This window comes from Mustela erminea, chromosome 4, assembly GCF_009829155.1.
Source record: "Mustela erminea isolate mMusErm1 chromosome 4, mMusErm1.Pri, whole genome shotgun sequence".
Lineage (NCBI taxonomy): Eukaryota > Metazoa > Chordata > Mammalia > Carnivora > Mustelidae > Mustela > Mustela erminea.
In genome coordinates, this window is record NC_045617.1 from 41,385,252 (window position 1) to 41,411,227 (window position 25,976).

At 40.5% G+C, this 25,976-nt stretch overlaps 1 protein-coding gene across 2 annotated transcripts; it reads right to left on the reverse strand.

The window, feature by feature from the left end:
• Nucleotides 1-218: 218 nt before the first annotated feature.
• PM20D2 (peptidase M20 domain containing 2) lies at nucleotides 219-10,928 on the reverse strand. Of its 2 annotated transcripts, XM_032339077.1 has the most exons (8): nucleotides 9,992-10,928; nucleotides 7,691-7,839; nucleotides 5,544-5,686; nucleotides 4,115-4,269; nucleotides 2,454-2,589; nucleotides 1,237-1,344; nucleotides 612-803; nucleotides 219-255 (listed from the first exon to the last, which is right to left on the reverse strand). In XM_032339077.1, the coding sequence occupies exons 1-7, from the start codon at nucleotides 10,445-10,447 to the stop codon at nucleotides 649-651; spliced, it is 1,302 nt and encodes a 433-aa protein (XP_032194968.1). In that variant the 5' UTR covers nucleotides 10,448-10,928; the 3' UTR covers nucleotides 219-255; nucleotides 612-648. The 2 variants fall into 2 exon arrangements, with proteins under 2 accessions (XP_032194968.1, XP_032194967.1); XM_032339076.1 differs by lacking the exon at nucleotides 219-255 and having other exon boundaries at nucleotides 370-803.
• Between the last annotated feature and the right edge of the window lie 15,048 nt (nucleotides 10,929-25,976).

The following is a 25,976-nucleotide window of genomic DNA, read 5'->3' on the forward strand; positions in this document are numbered from 1 at the left end:
AACCCTAGACCAAAGGAAAAAAACCTTTCATGGGTCAGTTCTGAATATAGTTTGAAATCCCTTGAATCTTTTAAAATACATTTATACAACAACTGAACTTATAAAATACTATCATTGATAAACCATGTAACATCCAGGTTGTTTAAGAAATGCCATCACAGGGGTGCCTGGCTGGCTCAGTCGGTGGAGTATGTGACTCTTGATCTCAGAGGGCTGAGTTCGAGCCCCACGTTGAGTGTAGAGATTACTTAAAATCTTAAAAAAAACAAAGAAAGAAAGAAATGCCATCACGTATCAACTCCTAAAAGATCACAACTGCATCAAACATAGATGTGTGAAAATCTTCATTTTATTTATTTAAATTAATTTTTTAAAATAAACTCTATGCCCAGTGTGGGGCTCAAACTCATGACCCTGAGATCAGGAGTCACATGCTCTACTGATTGAGCCAGCCAGGCACCCCTGAAAACTTTCATTTTAGGTATGAGGTCATGTGTTTTCTCTACATCATGTTCTCATGTTTCAGGTAAGAGGAATTTGAATCCCTTAACACTAAAAATTAAGGATGCCCTCCTCCATCATTAAAGAAGATTAAAGAAAAAAATCATTACTTCTCAATGATCCGTAAGTGGCTCTTAGATCTTCCTTTTATTCTACTGTATTTGAAAACCCTTCTTCTTGAAGTTTCAACTTGAAGTCCTCTTTGATTCTCTCTAGTAACTCTGGTTTAAAAATAATATCCAATGCAGTCATTGCCAGAGCCTTGGCGGTACGTAAAGTGTAGGACTGAGCTTCTTGTGAACCTAAAAAGTAGAGAAAATAAATGGGAAAACCTCATTATTTATTATAAATGACTGGTTTTCAGGCTAGCGCTTGATACCAAAACTGCCTCTCCAAATGCCCACCCCAATACAATATTCTCTGAGGTCACATTAGATAATGAAGTAACAACAGTCTAAACCAAACAGGCAACTACTACCACAGAGCCTACGCCAACACGGTCATTTCTTTTTTTTTTTTCCTTTAAAGATTTTATTTATTTATTTATTTGACAGAGAGAAATCACAAGCAGGCAGAGAGGCAGGCAGAGAGAGGAGGAAGCAGACTCCCTGCTAAGCAGAGAACCCGATGTGGGACTTGATCCCAGGACCCTGGATCATGACCTGAGCCGAAGGCAGAGGCCCAACCCACTGAGCCACCCAGGCGCCTAACATGGTCACTTCTAAGAACACTTACCTGCAGCTTCAGTGTATTGTTCTGTATGATTCAAGGCATCAGTTCCAATGTAAAAATATGGATGAATCCCAGGAACCACAAAAGTGACATTTCCAAAATCAGTAGATCCTTGGAAAGGTAAGACAAGCCATGAATTTCTAATTGTTAGTCCAATGAACACCAGACTATACTTACCCAATTTCTACAGCACCTTACATGATTTGGCACTCCTTTCCTGTTAGAAATTCTCTACTCCTTTGGCCTCCATGACTTGACTCTCTCTTGATTGTCTGGCTTTCTGTCTCCTCTAAATTGCTTCCTCTGCCTGTCTCCTAAGTGCTGGTCATCCCTAGGGATTTATCTTTGGGTCCCTTCTCTGTGTACTTGTGGGACCCTAAAACTCCCATGTTTTTAATCACCTTTCAGATACTGACAACTTCTCTATCTCCAATCTAGACATCTTCGGGAGGTTCTGGATTCAACAGGCTACTGAACAGCTCCCCTTAGAAGTCCCATAAGCACCTCAAACTTAAGATACTAATAATATGTCCAACTTATCATACCCCAACCTGCTTTCTCTTGAACTCATCTCAATAAATGACATCAACCCCCATTTCTATGGCCAAGTCCTTTTAAGTCCACTTCATCGACATCTATTACTGTATTTTAGGAGAACATCTCTAATATGCAAACATATTAGTAATGATGCTTTTAAAAGGAACAAAATCTAAAATAACCCCCAACACACTTATAACTACTTAAATTCTAATAGTTACTTACTGAACAACTATTAGTAAACAACTGTAAGAGTCACACCTCAAAAACTGGAATGCCCCCTTATAACCTGCTAGCCTGCGTACTGATGACTGACAATGAATCAAAATTCTAGTTCTCCTTTAAGTAGCTTACTCAAAAATTACAACTCAGCAAATTTAAACACTAGAAGTATTTAGAATACAAAGGAAAAAAGTATGCTGGCTATTTCTAAAAACAAATCTGCTCATTTAACACTTTATATTCACTGAAGAGTTCATTAGTTTCTTTCCCGTAACCATTAACTTTGTGAAAAATATTAAATATTAAAAATTATATATTAAGTATATTTTTTAAATGTTTTTAAAATGTTAAATATTAAAAACAAGAGCAATAACCTCCTATCTCCAAAGCTGCAAACAAAACCATTTAGCCAAAAACGGTATTTTCCTTCCTCAAACAGCACAATATAGGAACTTAATTACCTGAAGAGCCATTCAGCATTGCATCTTCTGAAATAAATTCTATTCCCAGTTTTTTTCCATTTTCAATATAAGCTTTCCACAGGCTCTTATTGGGAAGAACATTGTAATAATCGTGGGCTCCACCTTTTATTTCTACCTAATAAAAAATTGTAAAACAAATTTTGAAATAAAAAACTCATTCACTATCTAATTTTCAAACCAGGAAGAGTTTTAAGGGCACACTTCCCCTTCCAGATATAAACTCTCTCAAATATTTTTTCTCTAAAAAATACGTATTTTCTACAACGAGACTTCCCTAGGATCCTATCTATCTCCTTTATGTGATCTATGCACCAAACCACACAAAATCACCTCGCTCTACTGGCCAGTGAGTCTCAACTTCTGTAACTTCAGTAGGGTACGGGGGGAGCCCAAGAATCTCCATTTTAACCAGCACCTCCTAGTAATTCTGTTGCAGGTGGTCCAAAAACCAGGCACTGAGAAACACTGCTCTAGGCTGTAGCCTCTACAAGAAAAAAATTAAGCTTTACTCATATCCAAAATACAAGCTGACACTGCCACTGCTGCCTGAAAGGTTTAAAGGTACCCTGGGGCAAGGTTCACAATGAAGAAGGGTTGACTATGGTCTTCACTTATTATTTATTCATTTTTCAAAGTAATCTCTACACCCAATGTGGGGCTTGAACTCACAACCCCAAGGTCAAGAGTTGCATGCTCTACCGACTGAGCCAGCCAAGGGCCCCCAGGCCTCACTTGTTAATTTCAGCATTTCGGTGTATGAAGATTTACAAGCAGTTTATCTATCGGTGGCCAGTTAAAAGGATTTACAGATTTTGTTTTGATTAAATCCAAATGGCTAACAGTTCTTCAAACTAAAGGTAATACCAGTAACACTAGTAAAACCCAATTATAAAATGGTGGGGTGAACATTTCTTCTATTCTTAGCAATATCTAAGTTGGAAATAATGACAACCTTGGGGTGCCTGGGTGGCTCAGTGGGTTAGAGTCTCTGCCTTCAGCTCAGGTCATGATCCCACGGTCCTGGGATAGAGCCTGGTATCGGGCTCTCTGCTCGCTGGGGAGCCTGCTTCCTTTCCTCTCTCTCTGCCTCTCTGCCTACTTGTGATCTCTGTCAAATAAATAAAAATCTTTAAAAACAAAAAAAACAAAACAGTTCCTTTAAAAAAAAAAAAAAGAATGAAAACCTGGTCATATATTACAAGTCAGCCAATATATAAAAAATTATTACGAGACTATCTAAAATACAGATTAAAATCTAGTAACAATACACCTTGTCCTAAAGGAATATTCCCCTTGTGATACTAGCTAATAACAGTTCATGCATTTATTCTATAAATATTTTTATTATAATTATAAATAAATAAGGGATGAATGATTAATTTTTTTCCTCTCTGGACAGTTATGCTGCCTGAGAATCACTACTACTGTGAGACACCATTCACTAGCTGAATAAATCACACATCTCCAGTCTCATGACCCGAGATCAAGACCTGAGCTGAAATCAAGAGTCTGACGCGTAACCAACTGAGCCACTCAGACGCCCCGGGTTCTAATCTAACTTGGTAATATTCTAACTAAACAAGCCCAGCCCACATATATACCTCTGATTATAATTTAGATTAACTCTTAAAAGTTCTTACTGTACACCCAGTAGCCAAAGCTGCAGCTCTGAAGCAATCTTCTGCCTTTTTGGTCAAAACTGGAAGTTCTTTCATTGAGGGTGCACGGAAGTAATAGATTAATTCGGAATAAGAGGGAATGATATTGGGTTTTACACCACCATTTTTTATTATGCCTATAAAAAGAACCAAATTACTGAAATTGAGCTTGGAGACCATTTCTTTAGGTTAAAATATACCTATTAAGTTTTCAGCCAGTATGTACACGAAGAAAAACAATTTAAATTCACTAGCTTCCCAGATTTACCAATCAAAGATTTTGACATGTTGTACAAAAGTTTCTATCACAGAGTAAAGTAATACTTTCTAGCTAATAGGGAAAAAATTGTCTCTGTGTACTTTATTCTAAGGAATTTATATAATGCTAAGAAATTATGTTGCATGATTATAAAGCTATTAAAAACTTATATAACTGTTCAGCCTTCTGAAAGAGAACTTTATTTAACTTTATATAACTTCTTTACAGTTATATATTTTGAGAAACTTTTGACCTAAGGGGAAAAAAAAAGTGGTATAAGGTTCTGTAATTACCCTTGTACTTCCAGAATCCAGTGGATATTTTAAATGGCATATAAATTATGGGAACATAATTTTTATGCCAGCAAGAAACCAAAGCAGGTCAAAAATCAATAAGCACTATTAACTGTCAAAACAAATGCATTTATTTGGAAATACGACGAGAAGGAAGGTTTATCCATTCAAAGTAAAACTAGAATATAAGTACAAAGTCTAAATTTATATGACCCGCTTTCAGAAATATTATTTTTACGTATTTCTCTTAAAAAAAACTAAGAAAATTGGCAAAAGTGCAACTATAAACTAACTTCAGCCTACAGCAAAATCAGGTAAAGAACAGATATTAAAGTATAACAATATCCCAAATCATAAGAAAATAAACTAAAAAATTAACTCGTACCTTCAAAATAGTATTTTATTACTGTTGTTACATTAAGGTAATACACATAATTTTATAAGATGTTACTCAGGATTAGCAGCACTTGACAAAATAAAACCAGTACCCCTAACTTTTTTTAAATTGAGGAAATGATCTGCTACCATTAAAAGACAGTGAGGATAACTGGAAAATCAAAATTCAACTTTCAAATACCCAGAGAAAGCATGTATGTCCTCACATAAAACCAATTATTTCTATCTCAAAACGACCATTCAATTTATGCATGAATACTCTTAACTGTCTTCTTACCCAATATACACAAACATCCTAGGATTCTGTCACATGAATTTCTGAAAATGTTTAAGAAGTTTGGAGTATTCAAATGAAGTACATAAAATGTTTCCAATTTTTAAAACTCACACACTAATTACACTGCACAACTATATTAAGCACCATCTATCACACGCAACATTTGACAACATTTGACATCCGTACCATGGACTCTCCAGGTTGGTTTCATTTGCTGTCTCAACACAGACAGATTGTTGTAGGCGAGAACAGCAGCATCCAAGGCATTCAATCCTTCCCAGGGATACGCAGCGGCATGGGAGGCTTTTCCATAGTACTTTACAGTCATGCTAGGAAATAAAACATCATTTGGAATTACTCTTTTCAAAATTGCTAAAGAAAATCCAGGTACTGCTACTAGAATTACCCAACAAGTATTCAGAATTCATTCAGACTGCTGGAATTTTTATTTGCAAATCATTTGTAGGAACAACATAACAATTTATGCACCTTTGTTATAGCTTACTGTCATGTAATACAGTGACTGACACGAAGATGGCATTCCTCCCAAAAGAGAGAAAAAGACATCTTTGCTCAGTCGACCTCCCGTACAAATTAAATCTGTATAAAATTCAAGTCAAACAAACATGGAATTCTGGATTAGATGCTGCAGTTACAAAAAAGGGGGCTCCTGTCTCCTTCTACACTGCATTGTGGTAACTCTGTATCAAAGGTCTGCAAAGCTCAGCTAGTTCTGTCTTAAGGGTGGGAGAAGGTAAAGGAAAACAAATAGGTGAGAGGCAGAGGCATTGGCAGAGATCTCTGACCTCTGAGGTTCTCCAGGCATGTCCTCTTATCCACTACCCCTAAAACCAAAGTGGAAAGATTCTTCCTACTGCCACAGCACCAGCTCCTGGGAATAAGAATGAAGATACCAGAACCATTAAAATGGTCATCCCCTGAAAACAAGGCCTGATAAGATGCTGAGATGTAAGATCACTGAGTTCAAGTAAGAAACTCTGCTGGAATGGTTTGGTTATTAATCCCTAGCTACCACAGGGGAGAACATGTGGTTTTCCAGAAACAGCTGAGCAGTGGCTCCTTGAGACGGCCCACAAAGTGGACCATTAACTACTGTGATTCAAACCACTTCAATGATCCATGCTCCCAAGTACCAAAGAAGGGAGCTCTTCCCCATAGAGAGAAATAAATAAAACATCACACCAGACAAATCAGCAAAGTATCTACTGGCAAATTCCACTGAAATCCACAGCTGGTTAATTTCTGTATACTCTCTCAGAAACATAATTCACCCTTTTTGCAAAGAACTCAAATTACAATCAATAAACTGGAGAAGTGTGCTTTCTTCCCAACTCTAATAAAGCTGCCTCTTACATACCTAGTCAGTTGCAAGGATAACCCCATATTAAAGGATAGATATTTTCTAGAAAACAGATTGCTCAGTTTAAAGTAGAATATGTGTTAGGACGCCTGGGTGGCTCCATCTGTTAAGCGTCCAACTCCTGGTTTAGGTTCTGGTCATGATCTCACTCATAGGATCCAGCTCCACTTCGAGCTTTGCGTGGAGTCGGATTCTTTCTGCCTCTCCCTGTGCCCCTTCCCACTTGTGCGCTCTCTCTCTCTCTCAAATAAATAAAGCTTTAAAAAAAGGATATGTTGGTGGCTCAGTGGGTTAAAGCCTCTGCTTTCGGCTCAGGTCATGATCCCGGGGTCCTGGGATCAAGCCCCGGATCAGGCTCTCTGCTCAGCGGGGAGCCTGCTTCCTCCTCTCTCTCTCTGCCTGCCTCTCTGCCTCCTTCTGATCTGTCTGTCAAATAAATAAATAAAATCTTAAGAAAAAAAAAAAGGATATGTGTCAACACATTCTGTTTGCTATTTCGCTGCTTTTCAGGTACTACTTTAACAGTCCTATTATGAGTACCATATTCAATCTCAACTAGAGGAGAATTACCAAATGTTATTCAAAGGAAATCAAGTAAGGCATCACATCATCATTTTTCAATTCACTTTTTAAATGCATAAATATGGAGGAGGTTTTTAAAAAAATTTCTTAAAGATTTTATTTATCCATTTGTCAGAGAGACAGAGAAAGCACACAAGGGAGAACACAAGCAGGGGGAGGGGCAGAGGGAGAAGCAGACTCCCAGCCAAGCAAGGAGCTTGACGTGGGGACTTGATCCCAGGACTGTGGAATCATGACCTGAGCCGAAGGCAGAAGCTTAACCAACTGAGCCACCCAGGTGTCCCTACATATGGAGTTTTAGTCTCCAGCTAGGACATGCAAACATCTTAACAGTCTGTTTTCAACAAGTTGTTTCAACTTGATCACTCACTCATGTTCCGCCACATCAGGTAGGTAAGCAGCATTCTCTTGGGATGGGTGGGCCATGAAAACAACATCAAGATTTTTAAAAGCCCCTGCTTCAATTAAGTCAATTTTGCCACCACCATCTTCTTCTGCAGGGGTTCCCAGGACAATTACCTAGAAGGAGATACCTGTGTCAGAGCAAAAAAAAACAACAAAAAACCTCGGAGGAAAATATCAAACTGATTCCCTTGCATATATATTCACAACCTACACTCAAACTATGTGGAGGGAGGTTTTGTTCTCTGATACTTCAATAATGCAGGGGGCATAAATCTATGGTGTTAAATTAACCACAAATTCTAATTTACATTATTATACTAATTACATGCCAAGTATGCACTAAAGCTACAAAAGGAAACTTTTCCTAATTTTATAACTCAATTTTATACAACTAATGGCAAAGATGAAAAAAAGATAAATACTATCTACTGAGCTCCTCCAAATTCTTTAGGACTTGTCTCTTAAGGCTTCTTCTTGATTAAGTCTTTTAGTAATATATATAATTATTCATATACCTTTTTATTATATTTTTATTTCATTATTATAATTATTCATAAACTGGTAAAGAACTTTCTGATTACTTACTAGGTATCCTCACAACAACCCTGTGAGGTAGGTGAGTGATGTATGCCATCATTTCAGGGATGATAGTTTTGAGGTAAGGAGGGAAGTGTTTTGCCCCAAAACACAGAGCAAGTCTCCAGGCAGAGCAGGGATTAGATGTCCTGATATCAGGCCTGAACTCTGGTTCCTTACTGAGATACCTCATTAAAATGTCTTAACTCATTAAACTTTTATGAAGAGCATTAAATAAACCTTAATGCCACAGTTAGAAACAGCCAACTATTACACAAACTTACTAATTCGATTCCACCAGTTCAACCAGGCAGACTTACTGGTCACCAAACACCTAATTAAACAAAAGAGAACTTTACAGAATAAACATTTTACTTTGATATTTAAGCTTAACTTTGTCAAACAATTTTTAAAAACAAAGAAAAATTATCTGTAAACAACTAATACACTTTCAAGGTCATGTATAGGAAATACAATGAAATGGGCTGGAAAAAGTCTTGGCTTGTTAAGAGACTCAACATAAACTCCATTTTCACAGAGGAAAGATAACCTTCCTAAAACTATGCATTACCCTTAAAGTGTACATTTCCCAAAGCTGAACCTTCTTTGTTAGTCTATAAAGCACTCAAACTCTTAAATGAACCTACTTGTTACTCCGAACCCTTGACTCCTTAAATCTGATGACTTCTCAAGTTACATTTTGCTGACTTCTCAAGTTACATTTTGCTGACTTCCCGGAATCTTGCATAAACCTCCTTAAAGTTAAATCTCTTCAGTGTTTCATGCAATGCCAAAGGACACGCCCCCCACCCCCACCCAACAAAACAAAAACCTACCCACCTGCAAAACCAAGCCCCCAGAAGCAGAAAAGAGAAGGCAGCTAAAGAGAATAAGCCACAAAAGATGAAACAGTTAAGATAAAAGAGAAGTTACTGACACTGGAAAAAAATGGGCTACAGAATATGAAAAGAAAACCTCGGTCTTGCCCTTAAGCCGAATGGAGACGACTGTATCTTAGCTCACAGAATGAAGGATATACCATCTGAAAAAACACAGTAACACAAGATTAAACTCGCCCTATAATAGGCATAAACGGCATTTCCCCCACTTAAAGGAGAAATATCTTAAAATCATGAAATATTAAAATTTAAGGATGAACTCACCCGGGTAGTAAATGTTCATTCACTTCCCCACTCTTTGTGGGGAGGTTTGGTAGTTCTAATGACTGAAAACTTCCTATCCAAATACCAATGATACGAATCACAACAGCTCCTATGACTGCCACGAGCAAAGGATGTTTTGGAGCCTAAGAAAGAGAGACTATAGGTTTCCCTACAATAAGTACTTCCTTCCAGAGATTGCACAACCTTGTCAGCAAATTGCGGTTACCTCTGTTTCCAAAAATAAATCACAGCTACAACCCGGCTCGGTTCTAAGTTCTCTCCTTAGGGGAGTCTACTCAATCGTTTACAACTACATAAGAGAAAACAAAACAAAAATCTGAAAAATGTCGCTAGGCCGACAACTTGAGAACGACTGACTTTTATCCAACGGTTCTGCCTTCTGGCAAAGGCGAGGCCGGGACACCGCGGGGACGGGTGCGCACGGGAAGCGCCGGGGCCTGCGATCCCCGGGTCCCGCCCGGCCTGGGCAGAGGCGCTGGAAGTCCCGAGCCAGGGCCCCACCTCACCTTCACCGGCGGAGGCGGTCCGGGGAGGCTCTCCAGAGCCCCCTTCACGCCCAGTGCGGCCGCCGCCCCGACCTCGGCGATCAGGTTGTGGCCGCAGGCGTGCCCGATGCCGGGCAGCGCGTCGTACTCGCAGAGGAAGCCCAGCTGCAGCGGCCGCGGCGTCGCGCCGGCCCCCGGCGACCCCCACTCGGCGCGGAAGGCCGTGGCCAGGTGGTAGTGTGGCTGCACCGTCCACGAGGCGACCGGAGGCTCGCACTCGAAGAAGCGGGTCAGCACGCCGTGGGCCCGGTGCTCCTCGTAGGCCAGCTCGGGCTCGCTCCAGATCGCGCGGCTCAGGGCCCCCAGGCGCTCGGCCGCCTCGTCAATGCGCTCCGCGGCGCGCAGCTTCAGCAGCTCCAGCTCGGAGACGCCCGCGCGGGCGCCCCCGTCCACCGGCCGCTCCTCTCCGGGTCTCATCGTGCCCACCGCCGGTGACCTGAGAGCACGCCGCTAGACTGTCCGCTCGCTTGCTCCCTCCTAGCTGCCCACCGCTGGCCCGCACGCCCAGGCGTCCGGGAGTATCCGACCTGAGCGCGCCAGTCAGCCCAGCAGCTCCCGCGAGCACCGCCCCGGAGCCCCGGGGCCCCGCCTCCAGTGCCTCGCCCGGTACAAGATCCGCCCCTTCTGCGCCCCTTCTGCGAAGGCTCCAGGCCGCTGGAGGGGGTGGGGAATGAGGAGTGCTCCCAGCGGAGGGCACTGGAAAGTGGCGGTGTAGAGGGACTCGTCTCTCTTCCGTCTCCTTGACTGTGCTTACAACTGAACTGTGCTTTAAGGTCATTATCCCTTTTCTGCTGCTGCTTATTTCCCACAGCAGCAGAATGAGGACGGTTTTATTGGTTAATTGGCGTAAGGCACAGGACCAAGTGGAACATGGTCCTTGAAAAACGCCACTTTCCTTTCTAGAACAGTAATGAAAACTTATACAAGTTTTTTAGTTCATAAAACTAGATGTCAGTATAAAAGTGCTATACGGAGAACACTGGTCTATAGACTCCATGTTCTTAAAGTGTACTGTGCTGCCCTCACTTTCTTCTTCATGAGGTTGCTGTATTCTCTTAAAAGGTGCAACTACTCGGGGTGCCTGGGTGGCTCAGTGGGTTAAGCCAATGCCTTCAGCTCGGGTCATGCTCCCAGGGTCCTGGAATCGAGCCCTACATGGAGCTCTATATGGAGCCCACAGCGGGCTCTCTCCTCAGCGGGGAGCCTGCTTGCTCCTCTCTCTCTCTCTGCCTGCCTCTCTGCCTGCTTGTGATCTCTGTCTGTGAAATAAATAAATAAATAAATCTAAAAAAAAAAGAAAAAAGAAAAAAGCTGCAACTACTCTGTGTACTTTTCTCCTAAGAGTGACACTCGTGTCTAGAAGAGCACCTGGAGTGCTGTAAAGACTGGACATGTATTCGCTACTATAGTCTATTTGAGTAGAGTAGAACTAAGAATTTTAAGTGACGGTATTTTTTTTTAAAGCCCATACTGAAGAGTTAATAAAAAGATTTATGGTCGTAAATATTCATACCATTTTGTTGACTTAGGTGTTTGATTTGAACAGTAACAGCTATGAAAGAGAACATACAGCCGGTTTCATTTGTAACTGTAACTGATGGCGAACTCGACTAACAGGATGTGTGCAGCTGCTGTGCGCAATGTAACTGGGTTTTAAATTACCCCAGCGAAGAAATTCAAGATGCTGTGCTCTTGTTTTCTTCCAGAATTAAGCACAAAGTCTGAGGGAAAAAAACAAACTGCTGTTGATGCTATTCTAAGGTGTTTTGTGTGTTGAAAGCTTCTATCAGCTTTTCATACTCCACCATCCTTTCCCTTAATTTGTCACAGTTAGGTTAAATGGGACACAATATATTCATGTAATTAGAAAAATGCATTTTTTAAAGATTTAATCTATTCTAGAGAAGTGTGGTTTTTGAAAATAAGTCTAATGGAAGCTGGGTACATGAAGACTTTCTGTTACTGTTGTAACTGTTTCATGTGCTAACAATCCCAGAGCAAATGTCATATTTGAACTCAGAAAAATACTGTCATTCTCCTTAACACCCTAACTAAATCTCAACCTGAAGGTGACAAATGTGGTAGTAAATTCCTGGGCCCCCTTATCTATACTAAGTAAATCATACCCTTGTATATTTCTGATAAAAATTCCACCTTTATTTATACAATACAATGTTATTGTTTTATGTGAGCAAAACCAATATGGGATGTTTGTAGAGCACTTACCCCGTGCTTACCCCGTGGCAAGGACTTAACATATACCGAGTGTTTTTCATGTACTAACTTATTTAATCCTCATAACAACTTAGGAGGTTGCTAATGTCATTATTTATCTTTACAGATGCAGTGTCCAAGATGATACAGCTGGTAAATAGTGGACCCAGGATGGAACAGAAGCCAGTCTGGTTCCCTGTGGCTTGCTTTCAGCCACCATGCTTTATTGCTTATGCAGCAGACATCCAAATTCATAAATGCATCGGTAACTTGTCTATTTCCATCAGAACCCATTAACAATCACTTATTTTGAATAAATATACTACAGCAACTCTGCCTGTTGACATAAGTAGAACCCATGTTTGCTGGTTCTTACCAGATACCTATAAACAGCAAAGAGAAGGCGTACATATAAATTTTATATTTAAGCTGTTCATATGGCTTGTCATGAATGAACAAAGCTGTCACTTAAGGTAGAAGAAAGATAGATTCATTTCAAGTTGTTCTGTTTGCCTGCACATACATGCTGTTTATCTCAGGTTTCCTTTGTGGGTGTCTATATTTCTCACTCATGGTGCTTGTACGCTTTTATTTAATAAATGATGATAATTTGTTGAATGCGTATCTTCCCCAGTAGTGCTGGGGGGAAAAGGAATAAAAGGTGCTAAAATGATTTCATCCATAGAGAGTGCAGATATTTCACCAAAAACTAAATACAACTTCGAGTAAAAATTTAAAAATTAATTTAAAAAAGAATTATTTGCAAAAGTGCATAGGATTCTTGCTGACTCTCTTCTCATTTTAACAATATTTGGAATCTGAACATTCCTCTTCTCTGGAACCAACCATGGCTCTGGCTGATTGGGGCTACCACTGGCAGCGTGTGGACTAGGCAAACTACAGTGCTGCTCTAGAATGTTCGTTACTCACAACATCGCCCCAACCACCTCCCTCTGTTCCCCCACTTCAAATAATTATAAGCATCTCCAGAGAACTCTCTAGTTGATATAAACCTGCAACTTGAACTAGATTGTGTATTAAGAAATCACTTCTGAGCTAAGATGTTGGAAAAACTGACTGCCATTTGGCAGAAAGCGGTGAACTAAGAATTCAGCAGAAAAGGTGAATTTTGATTGAAGGTAAAGAACACGGAGGAACCGTGTACACATTGCTAAAGAAATAAACCTTTATCCCGACACTGGGTAACTACTGGATGTTAGGCAGCAGGGGAGAGGTCAGACTGGATTTTTGTTCTGGAAGAACAATTGAGGAGCACGTGGAAGGTAAATTGGAAACTGGCTTTGGTCTGACACAAGCTAACCTGTTCCTGCCATGTCCGGGGATTCCGGAAGCATTCCACAGGCAGAAGGCTTATGGATAGTGAAGTCATTAAAAGAAATAGGGGTAACATGAGCATGAGGGACAACCTGATAGATATGGGTTAGACGTGTCAAGAGAAGGTGGAAGTGTGCCCCCCGCCCCCGCCAGGAGACTAGCAACAGCACTAAGGAAAGTGCATTTCTACGCGTCTGCTATGCATAATGGTTATAACCGGAGGAGAATCAGACTATCCAGGGAGTGAATGACTAGGGAGCGAAAAAATGAAGCAGAGGAGGAAATTATGGGAAAAAAAACAAAGGGAAGAAGCACAAATGTCTGGCAGAATCTTGCTTCTGTTGGATAAGGCTCTATTACAACTTGTTTTTAAGTTCTGTGTACATTTCTTCAAATGGCCCACAAGGTCAAGGCAGCTATTTCAGAACCCAGAACATCCTGGTACATACAGTTATTTGAGGCTCCCTTTGGCTTCCATCTCTCCTGGCAGTGAGATTAGCTGCTCTGCTGACCATGACCGTTCCTGGAAATGAGGACAGTGAGGTTCCCAGAGGAGGCTTCTCCTTTGCCCCAATTCCCTAGGGCATGTGTATTCCAACACTGGGAGACGTGGCCTGGCTTGTGCTAGATGAGAACACTTCTCTCCTAAGGTTATGGTGCAGAAAAATGGAGAGAATTTTTATTGCTCCCCTACCCTCATTGGTAAAACATTTAGTAGAGCTTGGACCCAACTCAGTGCTTGAGGGTCCTTCTCAAGATTCCTCTCTCCAGCCATGTGTGTAAGTTGGCCATGTGCATACCATGGTTAGTAATTACCTATTTTAAAGATTCACTTCTCAAACATCTTGGTCATCTTGGTGTTCATTATTTTAAAGTCACTAGCAGGAATGGATGGTGAAAATGGTCATAGAGCACTTAAAATATTCAAGATGTTTTATAAAAGATGTGGTAATGAAGAGTCATTACTAAATAAAAACTGTGTGGTCTAAGTATTAATAAATAATATCTAGCAATTAGAACAGGCTGGTAGATGAAGCAGGCAGCAGACTAAACATTTCCAATAAAACAGATTAAGAAAAAACAATTACAATGTTCCCAAAGGTATTCTGCATAAAACCCCTTTGCCTTTCTGTTTTGCTACAAGGTGTGAGACCAAAATAAGGAAAGAAGAGACCCTGGAGGAAAACTTTGGCTGATCAGAAAAAAAATAGGAAAGCCAAGTTATGTCTTTCTTACTAGTTAATATTTCAGAGTATTGACTGTTTGTTAACAGGGCACCAAATAAGCTTCTGACAATCGGTCAAGTTGAAACCAGAGCAAAACTAGAAGATTCAATGGCTGGACAGAGGTGGTCAGAGGTACAAAGTTAGGCAAAGGGTAGTTTCAATTATGCAAGATGACTAAATCATAAAGATCTACTATACATCATCGTGCCAACAGCTAACAATATTAAAACTTTGCTAAGAAAATAGACCTCATGTTAAGTATTCTTATCACACATACACACAAATAATCAAGAGGGCAGGAGGAAAGTTTTGAAGGTGATGGATATGTTTATGCAATAGAGTGTGTGGTTTCATGGGTATATATTTATATCCCAAATCATCAAGTTGGGGTGCCTGGCTCCGTGGGTTAAAGCCTCTGCTTTTGGCTCAGGTCATGATCCCTGAGTTCTGGGATCGCCTGCATAGGGCTTTCCACCCAGTGGGGAGCCTGCTTCCTCCTCTTTCTTTGCCTGCTTCTCTGACTACTTGTGATTTCCATCTGTCAAATAAATAAGTAAAATCTTTTTAAAAAAATCATCAAGTTATATATATTAAATATGTACAGCATTTTGTCTGTCAACCATACTTTAATAAAATGGTTTATTTAAAAAGAAAAGGAAGTGCTTGCAAGAATCTGAAAACCTTCAAAAAGTTGCACAGGTTTCTCCCATAGTCTGGTGCTTTCCAAGTTAAAAGGTTTTGTGGGACTCTAATCAACTCTAGGAATAGTTCCTAGCTTAGCTTAAGTGATGGACTAATTTAAATATTAGTGGCTATGGCAACAAATTGTGGTTAATTTTACATTTTTAAAACATGCCCCTAAATTGGGTATCTTGTGCTAATACAGCAATAAGGGACAGGGATCTCGTCCTGGCCCTGACACTGTCTCCTCGGGCAGCCCAGGTTCTCACCTATGAAATGAAACTGGACTCAGTTATGTGTAAGACCCACTCTAGAATAAAGATAGCTCAAGGATCCCAACTTCTAATCATCCTGCTTATCTGCATCAATAAAATAATTTATTTTTAAAGCACAGGTTGGTAGTAAGACATGCTTTCCACTTTGCTATAGTTGATCACAGAGCGAGAGAAGAAAGGATGTAGTACACTCTAGATTCTGGTTGTTTCTTCCCAGCCCCATTTTCCTTTTGCTCTTCTATTTTCTTTTTAAATGTCCCATTTCTTATCTCTGATTTTTTTTTTAAAGATTTTATTTATTTATTTGACAGACAGAACACAAGTAGGCAGGGAGGCAGACAGAGGGAGAGAGAGAAACAGGCTCTCTGCTGAGCAGGGAGCCCAACGCTGGGCTCCATGCCAGGACCGTGGGATCATGACCTGAGCAGAAGGCAGATGCTTAACCGACTGAGCCACCCAGGCGCCCCTTTATTTATTTATTTATTTTTATTATTTTTTTTTACACTTCTTTTTTTTTTTTTAATTTTTTATTTTTTATAAACATATATTTTTTATCCCCAGGGGTACAGGTCTGTGAATCACCAGGTTTACACACTTCACAGCACTCACCAAAGCACATACCCTCCCCAATGTCCATAATCCCACCCTCTTCTCCCAACCTCCCTCCCCCCAGCAACCCTCAGTTTGTTTTGTGAGATTAAGAGTCAGTTATGGGGCGCCTGGGTGGCTCAGTGGGTTGGGCGACTGCCCTCGGCTCAGGTCATGAGCCCGGACTTCTGGGTTCGAGTCCCGCATCGGGCTCCCAACTCCTTGGGGAGCCTGCTTCTCCCTGTGACCTTCTCCTCTCTGATGCTCTCTCTCACTCATTCTCTCTCAAATAAATAAATAAAATCTTTAAAAAAAAAAAAAGAGAGTCACTTATGGTTTGTCTCCCTCCCAATTCCATCTTGTTTCATTGATTCTTCTTCTACCCACTTAAGCCCCCATGTTGCATCACCACTTCCTCATATCAGGGAGATCATATGATAGTTGTCTTTCTCTGCTTGACTTATTTCGCTAAGCATGATACGCTCTAGTTCCATCCATGTTGTCGCAAATGGCAAGATTTCATTTCTTTTGATGGCTGCATAGTATTCCATTGTGTATATATACCACATCTTCTTGATCCATTCATCTGTTGATGGACATCTAGGTTCTTTCCATAGTTTGGCTATTGTGGACATTGCTGCTATAAACATTCGGGTGCATGTGCCCCTTTGGATCACTACGTTTGTATCTTTAGGGTAAATACCCAATAGTGCAATTGCTGGGTCATAGGGCAGTTCTATTTTCAACATTTTGAGGAACCTCCATGCTGTTTTCCAGAGTGGCTGCACCAGCTTGCATTCCCACCAACAGTGTAGGAGGGTTCCCCTTTCTCCGCATCCTCGCCAGCATCTGTCATTTCCTGACTTGTTGATTTTAGCCATTCTGACTGGTGTGAGGTGATATCTCATTGTGGTTTTGATTTGTATTTCCCTGATGCCGAGTGATATGGAGCACTTTTTCATATGTCTGTTGGCCATCTGGATGTCTTCTTTGCAGAAATGTCTGTTCATGTCCTCTGCCCATTTCTTGATTGGATTATTTGTTCTTTGGGTGTTGAGTTTGCTAAGTTCTTTATAGATTTTGGACACTAGTCCTTTATCTGATATGTCGTTTGCAAATATCTTCTCCCATTCTGTCAGTTGTCTTTTGATTTTATTAACTGTTTCCTTTGCTGTGCAAAAGCTTTTGATCTTGATGAAATCCCAATAGTTCATTTTTGCCCTTGCTTCCCTTGCCTTTGGCGATGTTCCTAGGAAGATGTTGCTGCGGCTGAGGTCGAAGAGGTTGCTGCCTGTGTTCTCCTCAAGGATTTTGATGGATTCCTTTCGCACATTGAGGTCCTTCATCCATTTTGAGTCTATTTTCGTGTGTGGTGTAAGGAAATGGTCCAATTTCATTTTTCTGCATGTGGCTGTCCAATTTTCCCAGCACCATTTATTGAAGAGGCTGTCTTTTTTCCATTGGACACTCTTTCCTGCTTTGTCGAAGACGAGCTGACCATAGAGTTGAGGGTCTATTTCTGGGCTCTCTATTCTGTTCCATTGATCTATGTGTCTGTTTTTGTGCCAGTACCATGCTGTCTTGATGATGACAGCTTTGTAATAGAGCTTGAAGTCCGGAATTGTGATGCCACCAACGTTGGCTTTCTTTTTCAATATCCCTTTGGCTATTCGAGGTCTTTTCTGGTTCCATATAAATTTTAGAATTATTTGTTCCATTTCTTTGAAAAAGATGGATGGTACTTTGATAGGAATTGCATTAAACGCGTAGATTGCTTTAGGTAGCATAGACATTTTCACAATATTTATTCTTCCAATCCAGGAACATGGAACATTTTTCCATTTCTTTGTGTCTTCCTCAATTTCTTTCATGAGTAATTTGTAGTTTTCTGAGTATAGATTCTGTGCCTCTTTGGTTAGGTTTATTCCTAGGTATCTTGTGGTTTGGGGTGCAATTGTAAATGGGATGGACTCCTTAATTTCTCTTTCTTCTCTCTTGTTGTTGGTGTAGAGAAATGCAACTGATTTCTGTGCATTGATTTTATATCCTGACACTTTACTGAATTCCTGTACAAGTTCTAGCAGTTTTGGAGTGGAGTCTTTTGGGTTTTCCACATATAGTATCATATCATCTGCGAAGAGTGATAATTTGACTTCTTCTTTGCCGATTTGGATGCCTTTAATTTCCTTTTGTTGTCTGATTGCTGAGGCTAGGACCTCTAGTACTATGTTGAATAGCAGTGGTGATAATGGACATCCCTGCCGTGTTCCTGACCTTAGCGGAAAAGCTTTCAGTTTTTCTCCATTGAGAATGATATTTGCGGTGGATTTTTCATAGATGGCTTTGATGATATTGAGGTATGTGCCCTCTATCCCTACACTTTGAAGAGTTTTGATCAGGAAGGGATGCTGTACTTTGTCAAATGTTTTTTCAGCATCTATTGAGAGTATCATATGGTTCTTGTTCTTTCTTTTATTGATGTGTTGTATCACATTGACTGATTTGCGGATGTTGAACCAACCTTGCAGCCCTGGAATAAATCCCACTTGGTCGTGGTGAATAATCCTTTTAATGTATTGTTGAATCCTATTGGCTAGTATTTTGTTGAGTATTTTCGCATCTGTGTTCATCAAGGATATTGGTCTATAGCTCTCTTTTTTGATGGGATCCTTGTCTGGTTTTGGGATCAAGGTGATGCTGGCCTCATAAAATGAGTTTGGAAGTTTTCCTTCCATTTCTATTTTTTGGAACAGTTTCAGGAGAATAGGAATTAGTTCTTCTTTAAATGTTTGGTAGAATTCCCCCGGAAAGCCGTCTGGCCCTGGGCTTTTGTTTGTTTGGAGATTTTTAATGACTGTTTCAATCTCCTTACTGGTTATGGGTCTGTTCAGGCTTTCTATTTCTTCCTGGTTCAGTTTTGGTAGTTTATATGTTTCTAGGAATGCATCCATTTCTTCCAGATTGTCAAATTTATTGGCGTAGAGTTGCTCATAGTATGTTCTTATAATAGTTTGTATTTCTTTGGTGTTAGTTGTGATCTCTCCTCTTTCATTCATGATTTTATTTATTTGGGTCCTTTCTCTTTTCTTTTTGATAAGTCGGGCCAGAGGTTTATCAATTTTATTAATTCTTTCAAAGAACCAGCTCCTAGTTTCGTTGATTTGTTCTATTGTTTTTTTGGTTTCTTTTTTTTTTTTTTAAAGATTTTATTTATTTATTTGACAGAGAGAGATCACAAGTAGGCAGAGAGGCAGGCAGGCAGAGAGAGAGGAGGAAGCAGGCTCCCCGCCGAGCAGAGAGCCCGACGCGGGACTCGATCCCAGGACCCTGAGATCACGACCCGAGCCGAAGGCAGCGCCTAACCCACTGAGCCACCCATTGATTTCTGCTCTGATCTTTATGATTTCTCTTCTCCTGCTGGGCTTAGGGTTTCTTTCTTGTTCTTTCTCCAGCTCCTTTAGGTGTAGGGTTAGGTTGTGTACCTGAGACCTTTCTTGTTTCTTGAGAAAGGCTTGGACCGCTATATATTTTCCTCTCAGGACTGCCTTTGTTGTGTCCCACAGATTTTGAACCGTTGTATTTTCATTATCATTTGTTTCCATGATTTTTTTCAATTCTTCTTTAATTTCCCGGTTGACCCATTCATTCTTTAGAAGGATGCTGTTTAGTCTCCATGTATTTGGGTTCTTTCCAAACTTCCTTTTGTGGTTGAGTTCTAGCTTTAGAGCATTGTGGTCTGAAAATATGCAGGGAATGATCCCAATCTTTTGATACCGGTTGAGTCCTGCTTTAGGACCGAGGATGTGACCTATTCTGGAGAATGTTCCATGTGTACTAGAGAAGAATGTGTATTCTGTTGCTTTGGGATGAAATGTTCTGAATATATCTGTGATGTCCATCTGGTCCAGTGTGTCGTTTAAGGCCTTTATTTCCTTGCTGATCTTTTGCTTGGGTGATCTGTCCATTTCAGTGAGGGGAGTGTTAAAGTCCCCTACTATTATTGTATTATTGTTGATGTGTTTCTTTGATTTTGTTATTAATTGGTTTATATAGTTGGCTGCTCCCACGTTGGGGGCATAGATATTTAAAATTGTTAGATCTTCTTGTTGGACAGATCCTTTGAGTATGATATAGTGTCCTTCCTCATCTCTTATTATAGTCGTTGGCTTAAAAATCTAATTGATCTGATATAAGGATTGCCACTCCTGCTTTCTTCTGATGTCCATTAGCATGGTAAATTCTTTTCCACCCCCTCACTTTAAATCTGGAGGTGTCTTCGGGCTTAAAATGAGTTTCTTGGAGGCAACATATAGATGGGTTTTGTTTTTTTATCCATTCTGATACCCTGTGTCTTTTGACAGGGGCATTTAGCCCATTAACATTCAGGGTTAACTATTGAGAGATATGAATTTAGTGCCATTGTATTGCCTGTAAGGTGACTGTTACTGTATATGGTCTCTGTTCCTTTCTGATCTACCACTTGTAGGCTCTCTCTTTGCTTAGAGGACCCCTTTCAATATTTCCTGTAGAGCTGGTTTGGTGTTTGCAAATTCTTTCAGTTTTTGTTTGTCCTGGAAGCTTTTAATCTCCCCTTCTATTTTCAATGATAGCCTAGCTGGATATAGTATTCTTGGCTGCATGTTTTTCTCGTTTAGTGCTCTGAAAATATCATGCCAGCTCTTTCTGGCCTGCCAGGTCTCTGTGGATAAGTCAGCTGCCAATCTAATATTTTTACCATTGTATGTTACAGACTTCTTTTCCCGGGCTGCTTTCAGGATTTTCTCTTTGTCACTAAGACTTGTGAATTTTACTATTAGGTGACGGGGTGTGGGCCTATTCTTATTGATTTTGAGGGGCATTCTCTGAACCTCCTGAATTTTGATGCTCGTTCTCTTTGCCATATTGGGAAAATTCTCCCCAATAATTCTCTCCAGTATACCTTCTCCTCCCCTCTCTCTTTCTTCTTCTTCTGGAATCCCAATTATTCTAATGTTGTTTCGTCTTATGGTGTCACTTATCTCTCGAATTCTCCCCTCGTGGTCCAGTAGCTGTTTGTCCCTCTTTTGCTCAGCTTCTTTATTCTCTGTCATTTGGTCTTCTATATCACTAATTCTTTCTTCTGCCTCATTTATCCTAGCAGTGAGAGCCTCCATTTTTGATTGCACCTCATTAATAGCTTTTTTGATTTCAACTTGGTTAGATTTTAGTTCTTTTATTTCTCCAGAAAGGGCTTTTATATCTCCCGAGAGGGTTTCTCTAATATCTTCCATGCCTTTTTCAAGCCCGGCTAGAACCTTGAGAATTGTCATTCTGAACTCTAGATCTGACATATTACCAATGTCTGTATTGATTAGGTCCCTAGCCTTCAGTACTGCCTCTTGTTCTTTTTTTTGTGGTGAATTTTTCCGTCTTGTCATTTTGCCCAGATAAGGGTATATGAAGGAGCAAGTAAAATACTAGAAGGGTGGCAACAACCCCAGGAAAATATGCTTTAACCAAATCAGAAGAGATCCCAAATCGTGAGCGGGGAGAAAGGGGATAAAAAGAGGTTCAAAAAGGAAGAAAGAAAGAAAAAGAGAAAAAAAGAAAAGAATTTAAAAAAAGAAAACAAATAAAGAAAAATATAAAAAAGAAAAAATATATATATTAGATAAACTAGTTAAAAAACGTTAAAAAAGAAAAGGGTAAAAATTAAAAAAAAAATTTACCCAAAGGTGAGAAAAAAGAAAAAAAAAAAAGAAAAAAATTAAATTAACTGCAAGACTAAAAAAAAAAAAAATCACAGGGAGAAAGCCATGAGTTCCGTGCTTTGCTTTCTCCTCCTCTGGAATTCTGCTGCTCTCCTTGGTATTGAAACCACACTCCTTGGTAGGTGAACTTGGTCTTGGCTGGATTTCTTGTTGATCTTCTGGGGGAGGGGCCTGGTGTAGTGATTCTCAAGTGTCTTTGCCCCAGGCGGAATTGCACCGCCCTTACCAGGGGCCGGGCTAAGTAATCCGCTAGGGTTTGCTTTCAGGAGCTTTTGTTCCCTGAGCGCTTTCCGTAGAGTTCCGGAGGACGGGAATACAAATGGCGGCCTCCTGGTCTCAGGCCGGGAGGAGCTGAGAGCCCGGGGCCCCACTCCTCAGTGCGCCCTCAGAGAACAGCGCCCAGTTACTCCCGTCTGCCTTACCTCCGGCCGCGCTCCGAGCTCACCGAGCCTGTGGCTGGTTCAAGGTAACACCGAGCTGTGAGCTTACTGTCGGCTCTGTCTCTGTAGTCGGCTTTCCCGTTCCAATACCCGCAAGCTCTGCGACACTCAGACACCCCCCATCCTTCTGTGACCCTGCGGGACCTGAGGTCACGCTGACCCCGCATGGGCTTCGCCCCGGTTTAGCCTCTGGAGCCATGTCCCTCAATGGAACAGACTTTTAAAAGTCCTGATTTTGTGCTCCGTCGCTCCACCACTTGCCGGGAGCCAGCCCCTCCCCCCGGGGTTTATCTTCCCGTCGCTTTGGATTCACGTCTCCGCCAGTCCTACCTTTCAGAAAGTGGTTGTTTTTCTGTTTCCAGAATTGCTGTTCTTCTTCTCTTCGATCTGCCGATGGATTTGTAGGTGTTTGCAATCTTTAGATAAGCTATCTAGCTGATCTCCGGCTAGCTGAAGTAGTCTCAGCCTGCTACTTCTCCACCATCTTGACTCCTCCCCCTCCTATTTCTTATTTTTAAATGTAAATACATCATAAAAGTTTACTCATCCATGAAATGGGAACAATGGTACCTCTACAGGTAGACTATGTGCGAATTAAATGAACTCAGTAGTAGATCTACTTAGTGAGTAGATCTCACAGGTAGGCTGTGTCGGAATTAAATGAACTCAGTGTAATGTAAACATTGGACCAGTGGCTGGCATGTGTCCTGTAGGTACTCAAAAACATTAGCAGATATCATTGGGATTATTAGAATTACAGTTTTTACACATTCACTCTAAAAATCAGAAAAGTCAGCAAAACACAAAAATAATAAAAATTATTTGTAATTTATGACCCCATCACTGTGATTATTACTACGGAGTAGTAACATTTAACAGCGAAGCATGTGCTTCCAGACTCCTCTCTGTCTCTCTTCCTACAGATGCAGGTATGTTTACATATCATCTGTCTGTGGCTAGGCCCCCTTTGTGGCTCCCATATGTGTTCTTTTTTCATCTTTAGGCCAGACCAATATATTAATTCCAGGGCAAATCACTGATGATGATGACAGTTTTTCCTGAACGCTTTGAAAGGAGATAAAGACTGCATTGCATCATACTCTCCAGCGGAACAGTTATTCAGAATGTTTCAGCATTTCTCTTTCCCTCCAAGTCCCTCTCTTGCTAGTAGCACCTCACATCTCCTCTCCTGCACACCACTTCCTCCACAGCCACCCCAGCTGCCTCTGGTGCCCCTGCTCACAATGCTCCCCAAAGCACGCAGGGTTCTACTGAGAACCCTCCAATCAGGGAGCATTTGGACAAATGTCAACTACCTGTTGACTGTTTAGGGGTGAGTCAGGTCCTCTGTGTACAATGTACTTTGACATTCATCAGTGGGAGAGGATGACCTTAAGTTTAATCATTATCTTTCAAGTCAGGAGAGAGAAAAGAAAAAAGAATTTGGCAAATCCAAGTGGTTGGGCATCCATGCACTGATTCTCTGACCCTCCCAAGTGGTCTGCTTGGTCACCATTGGCTCAGCAACACATACCTAAGAGTTCTGGGATGAAGGTCCGTCCCAGTCCCAGGATGACCTTGATGGCACTTGGATCCCTTCAACATGTCCTTTAGATCTCTCAGCCCAAGGAAAGCCTTCTTGCCTCTCTCCATTTCTAAAAGTCTAAGTCTATGGTATGCTTTAAATGAAAATAATAGACATTGCAAGACTCCAGTCTCTTCCTTGAAATGCTGTGAGCATCTGTAATTTTGTGATGAGCTAAAGCCCCATCAAATTACTTGGGCTGTGTTGTTTCAACTGGAAATATCGCCTCTGTTCCAAAGTGATACTGTGATGCTCTCCAAGGTGAACCTGATGCTATCACATCAGCCCTTGACAATCTGCTGACCCAGAATTTTATATAATGTGCTGTCTTTTTATACCGATGTTGTGCGGATATCTTACTATATTAGTCTGCTCGGGCTGCCGTAACAAAATACAGGTGACTAGGTAGCTTGAACAACAGAAATTTATTGTCACACGGTTCTGGAGACTAAGAGTCCAAGATCAAATTGCCATCAAGATTGCTGTAGTGAGGCCTCTCTTCCTGGCTTGCAGACAGCCATTTTTTTACCTGTGTCCTCAAATGGCCTTTCCCCTGCAATTGCACAGGGGTGGAGAGATGGTAGGGGAAGAGAGAGGCACAGGGGTGGAGGGGTGGGGGAGACTTCTGGTGTCTCTTCTTATAAGCACACCAATCCTATTAGATTAAAGCCTCACTCTTATGACCTTACTTAAACTTAATTATTCTCTAAAGGCCCCATCTCCAAATACAGTCACATTGGGGTTTAGGGTTTCAATCTATTAGGTTTTTTTGGAGGGGAAGCTCAATTCAGTTCCTAACACCTACTATACACCAGCAGTCTAAGGTAACAATATAACAGCAAAGCAGAGGATTGGTTTTGAATCAAGATATCATTATAAGTTAGAGTGTTAAATATTTCTAAAAAGAGACATCTAGAGTAAACACATACACAGAATTAGACAAATCCTTCATACAGGCTTTCCAAGTATTTTCCTTGAAAAATTGAAAATTCTTAATACACTTATAACATTAGAATTTAAAGTGTTCGTTTCCTTTCAAGAGAGCATTCCTTGAAATTTCATGTTTTTTCTTAGTGATTAATGTGAATCAGATTAAAGCATTCCTCAAAAGCTGAATTGTACTTGCTCTAATAAGTTTTTTATGCCAATTAGCTAAAATTTAATTTTTGTTATTATAAGCTGCTTGACTTCATTAAAACGAACTTCCTTTGTTATAAATGAATTTGGCTTATCAGAAAAGTTCATTCAAACTGAATTATGGGAGAAGAGATATTTAATTAGTATTTTAATTTTTTTCAGGCAAATAGGATAGCTGGCCAATTTTTAAAAATCTAGAATGTCACTTTTATTGTCATTTTAGAAAAGCAAATACTTTATCCATTGCCTAATTTATACCAAAGGGCAACAAGTGATGCTCTCATGTTTTTTCTTATCAAATATCAGTTTATAATTTTACTGAAGTGTTGTTGTTACCCAGATGTTAGTTTCTTTCTCTGGTAATACGTGACCATTCAGAGATCTGCAATTATGAGGACATGTAATTGGGATCTCTCATGTTGCTTCGAAAACTTTAAAACCCAGATTTGACTATACTATTCAACATCAGAATTTAGCACAGAACCGGGGTGCCTGGGTGGCTCAGTTGGTTGAACAACCCACTCTTGCATTTCAACTCAGGTCGTGATCTCAGGGTCATGTGATCAAGCTTTGTATTAGGCTCCACACTGGGCATCGAGCCTACTGGGCATTCTCTCTTTCTCTCTCTCTCTCCCCTTCTGCCCAGCCCCTCTGTAGCACGCACTCTATCTCTCAAAAAAAAAAAAAATTAAAAAAAAGAATTTAGCACATAACC

Bases quoted from the DNA above. Each gene is read 5' to 3' on its own strand.
- PM20D2 (XM_032339077.1), bottom strand. From the start codon at position 10,447: ATGAGACCCGGAGAGGAGCGGCCGGTGGACGGGGGCGCCCGCGCGGGC. The intron at 5,687-7,690 runs GTGAGTGATCAA...TTTATTTCCTAG, and splicing joins CCTGATGTGGCGGAACATGA to CATGACTGTAAAGTACTATG. The intron at 804-1,236 runs GTAAGTGTTCTT...TCTACTTTTTAG, and splicing joins ACAATACACTGAAGCTGCAG to GTTCACAAGAAGCTCAGTCC.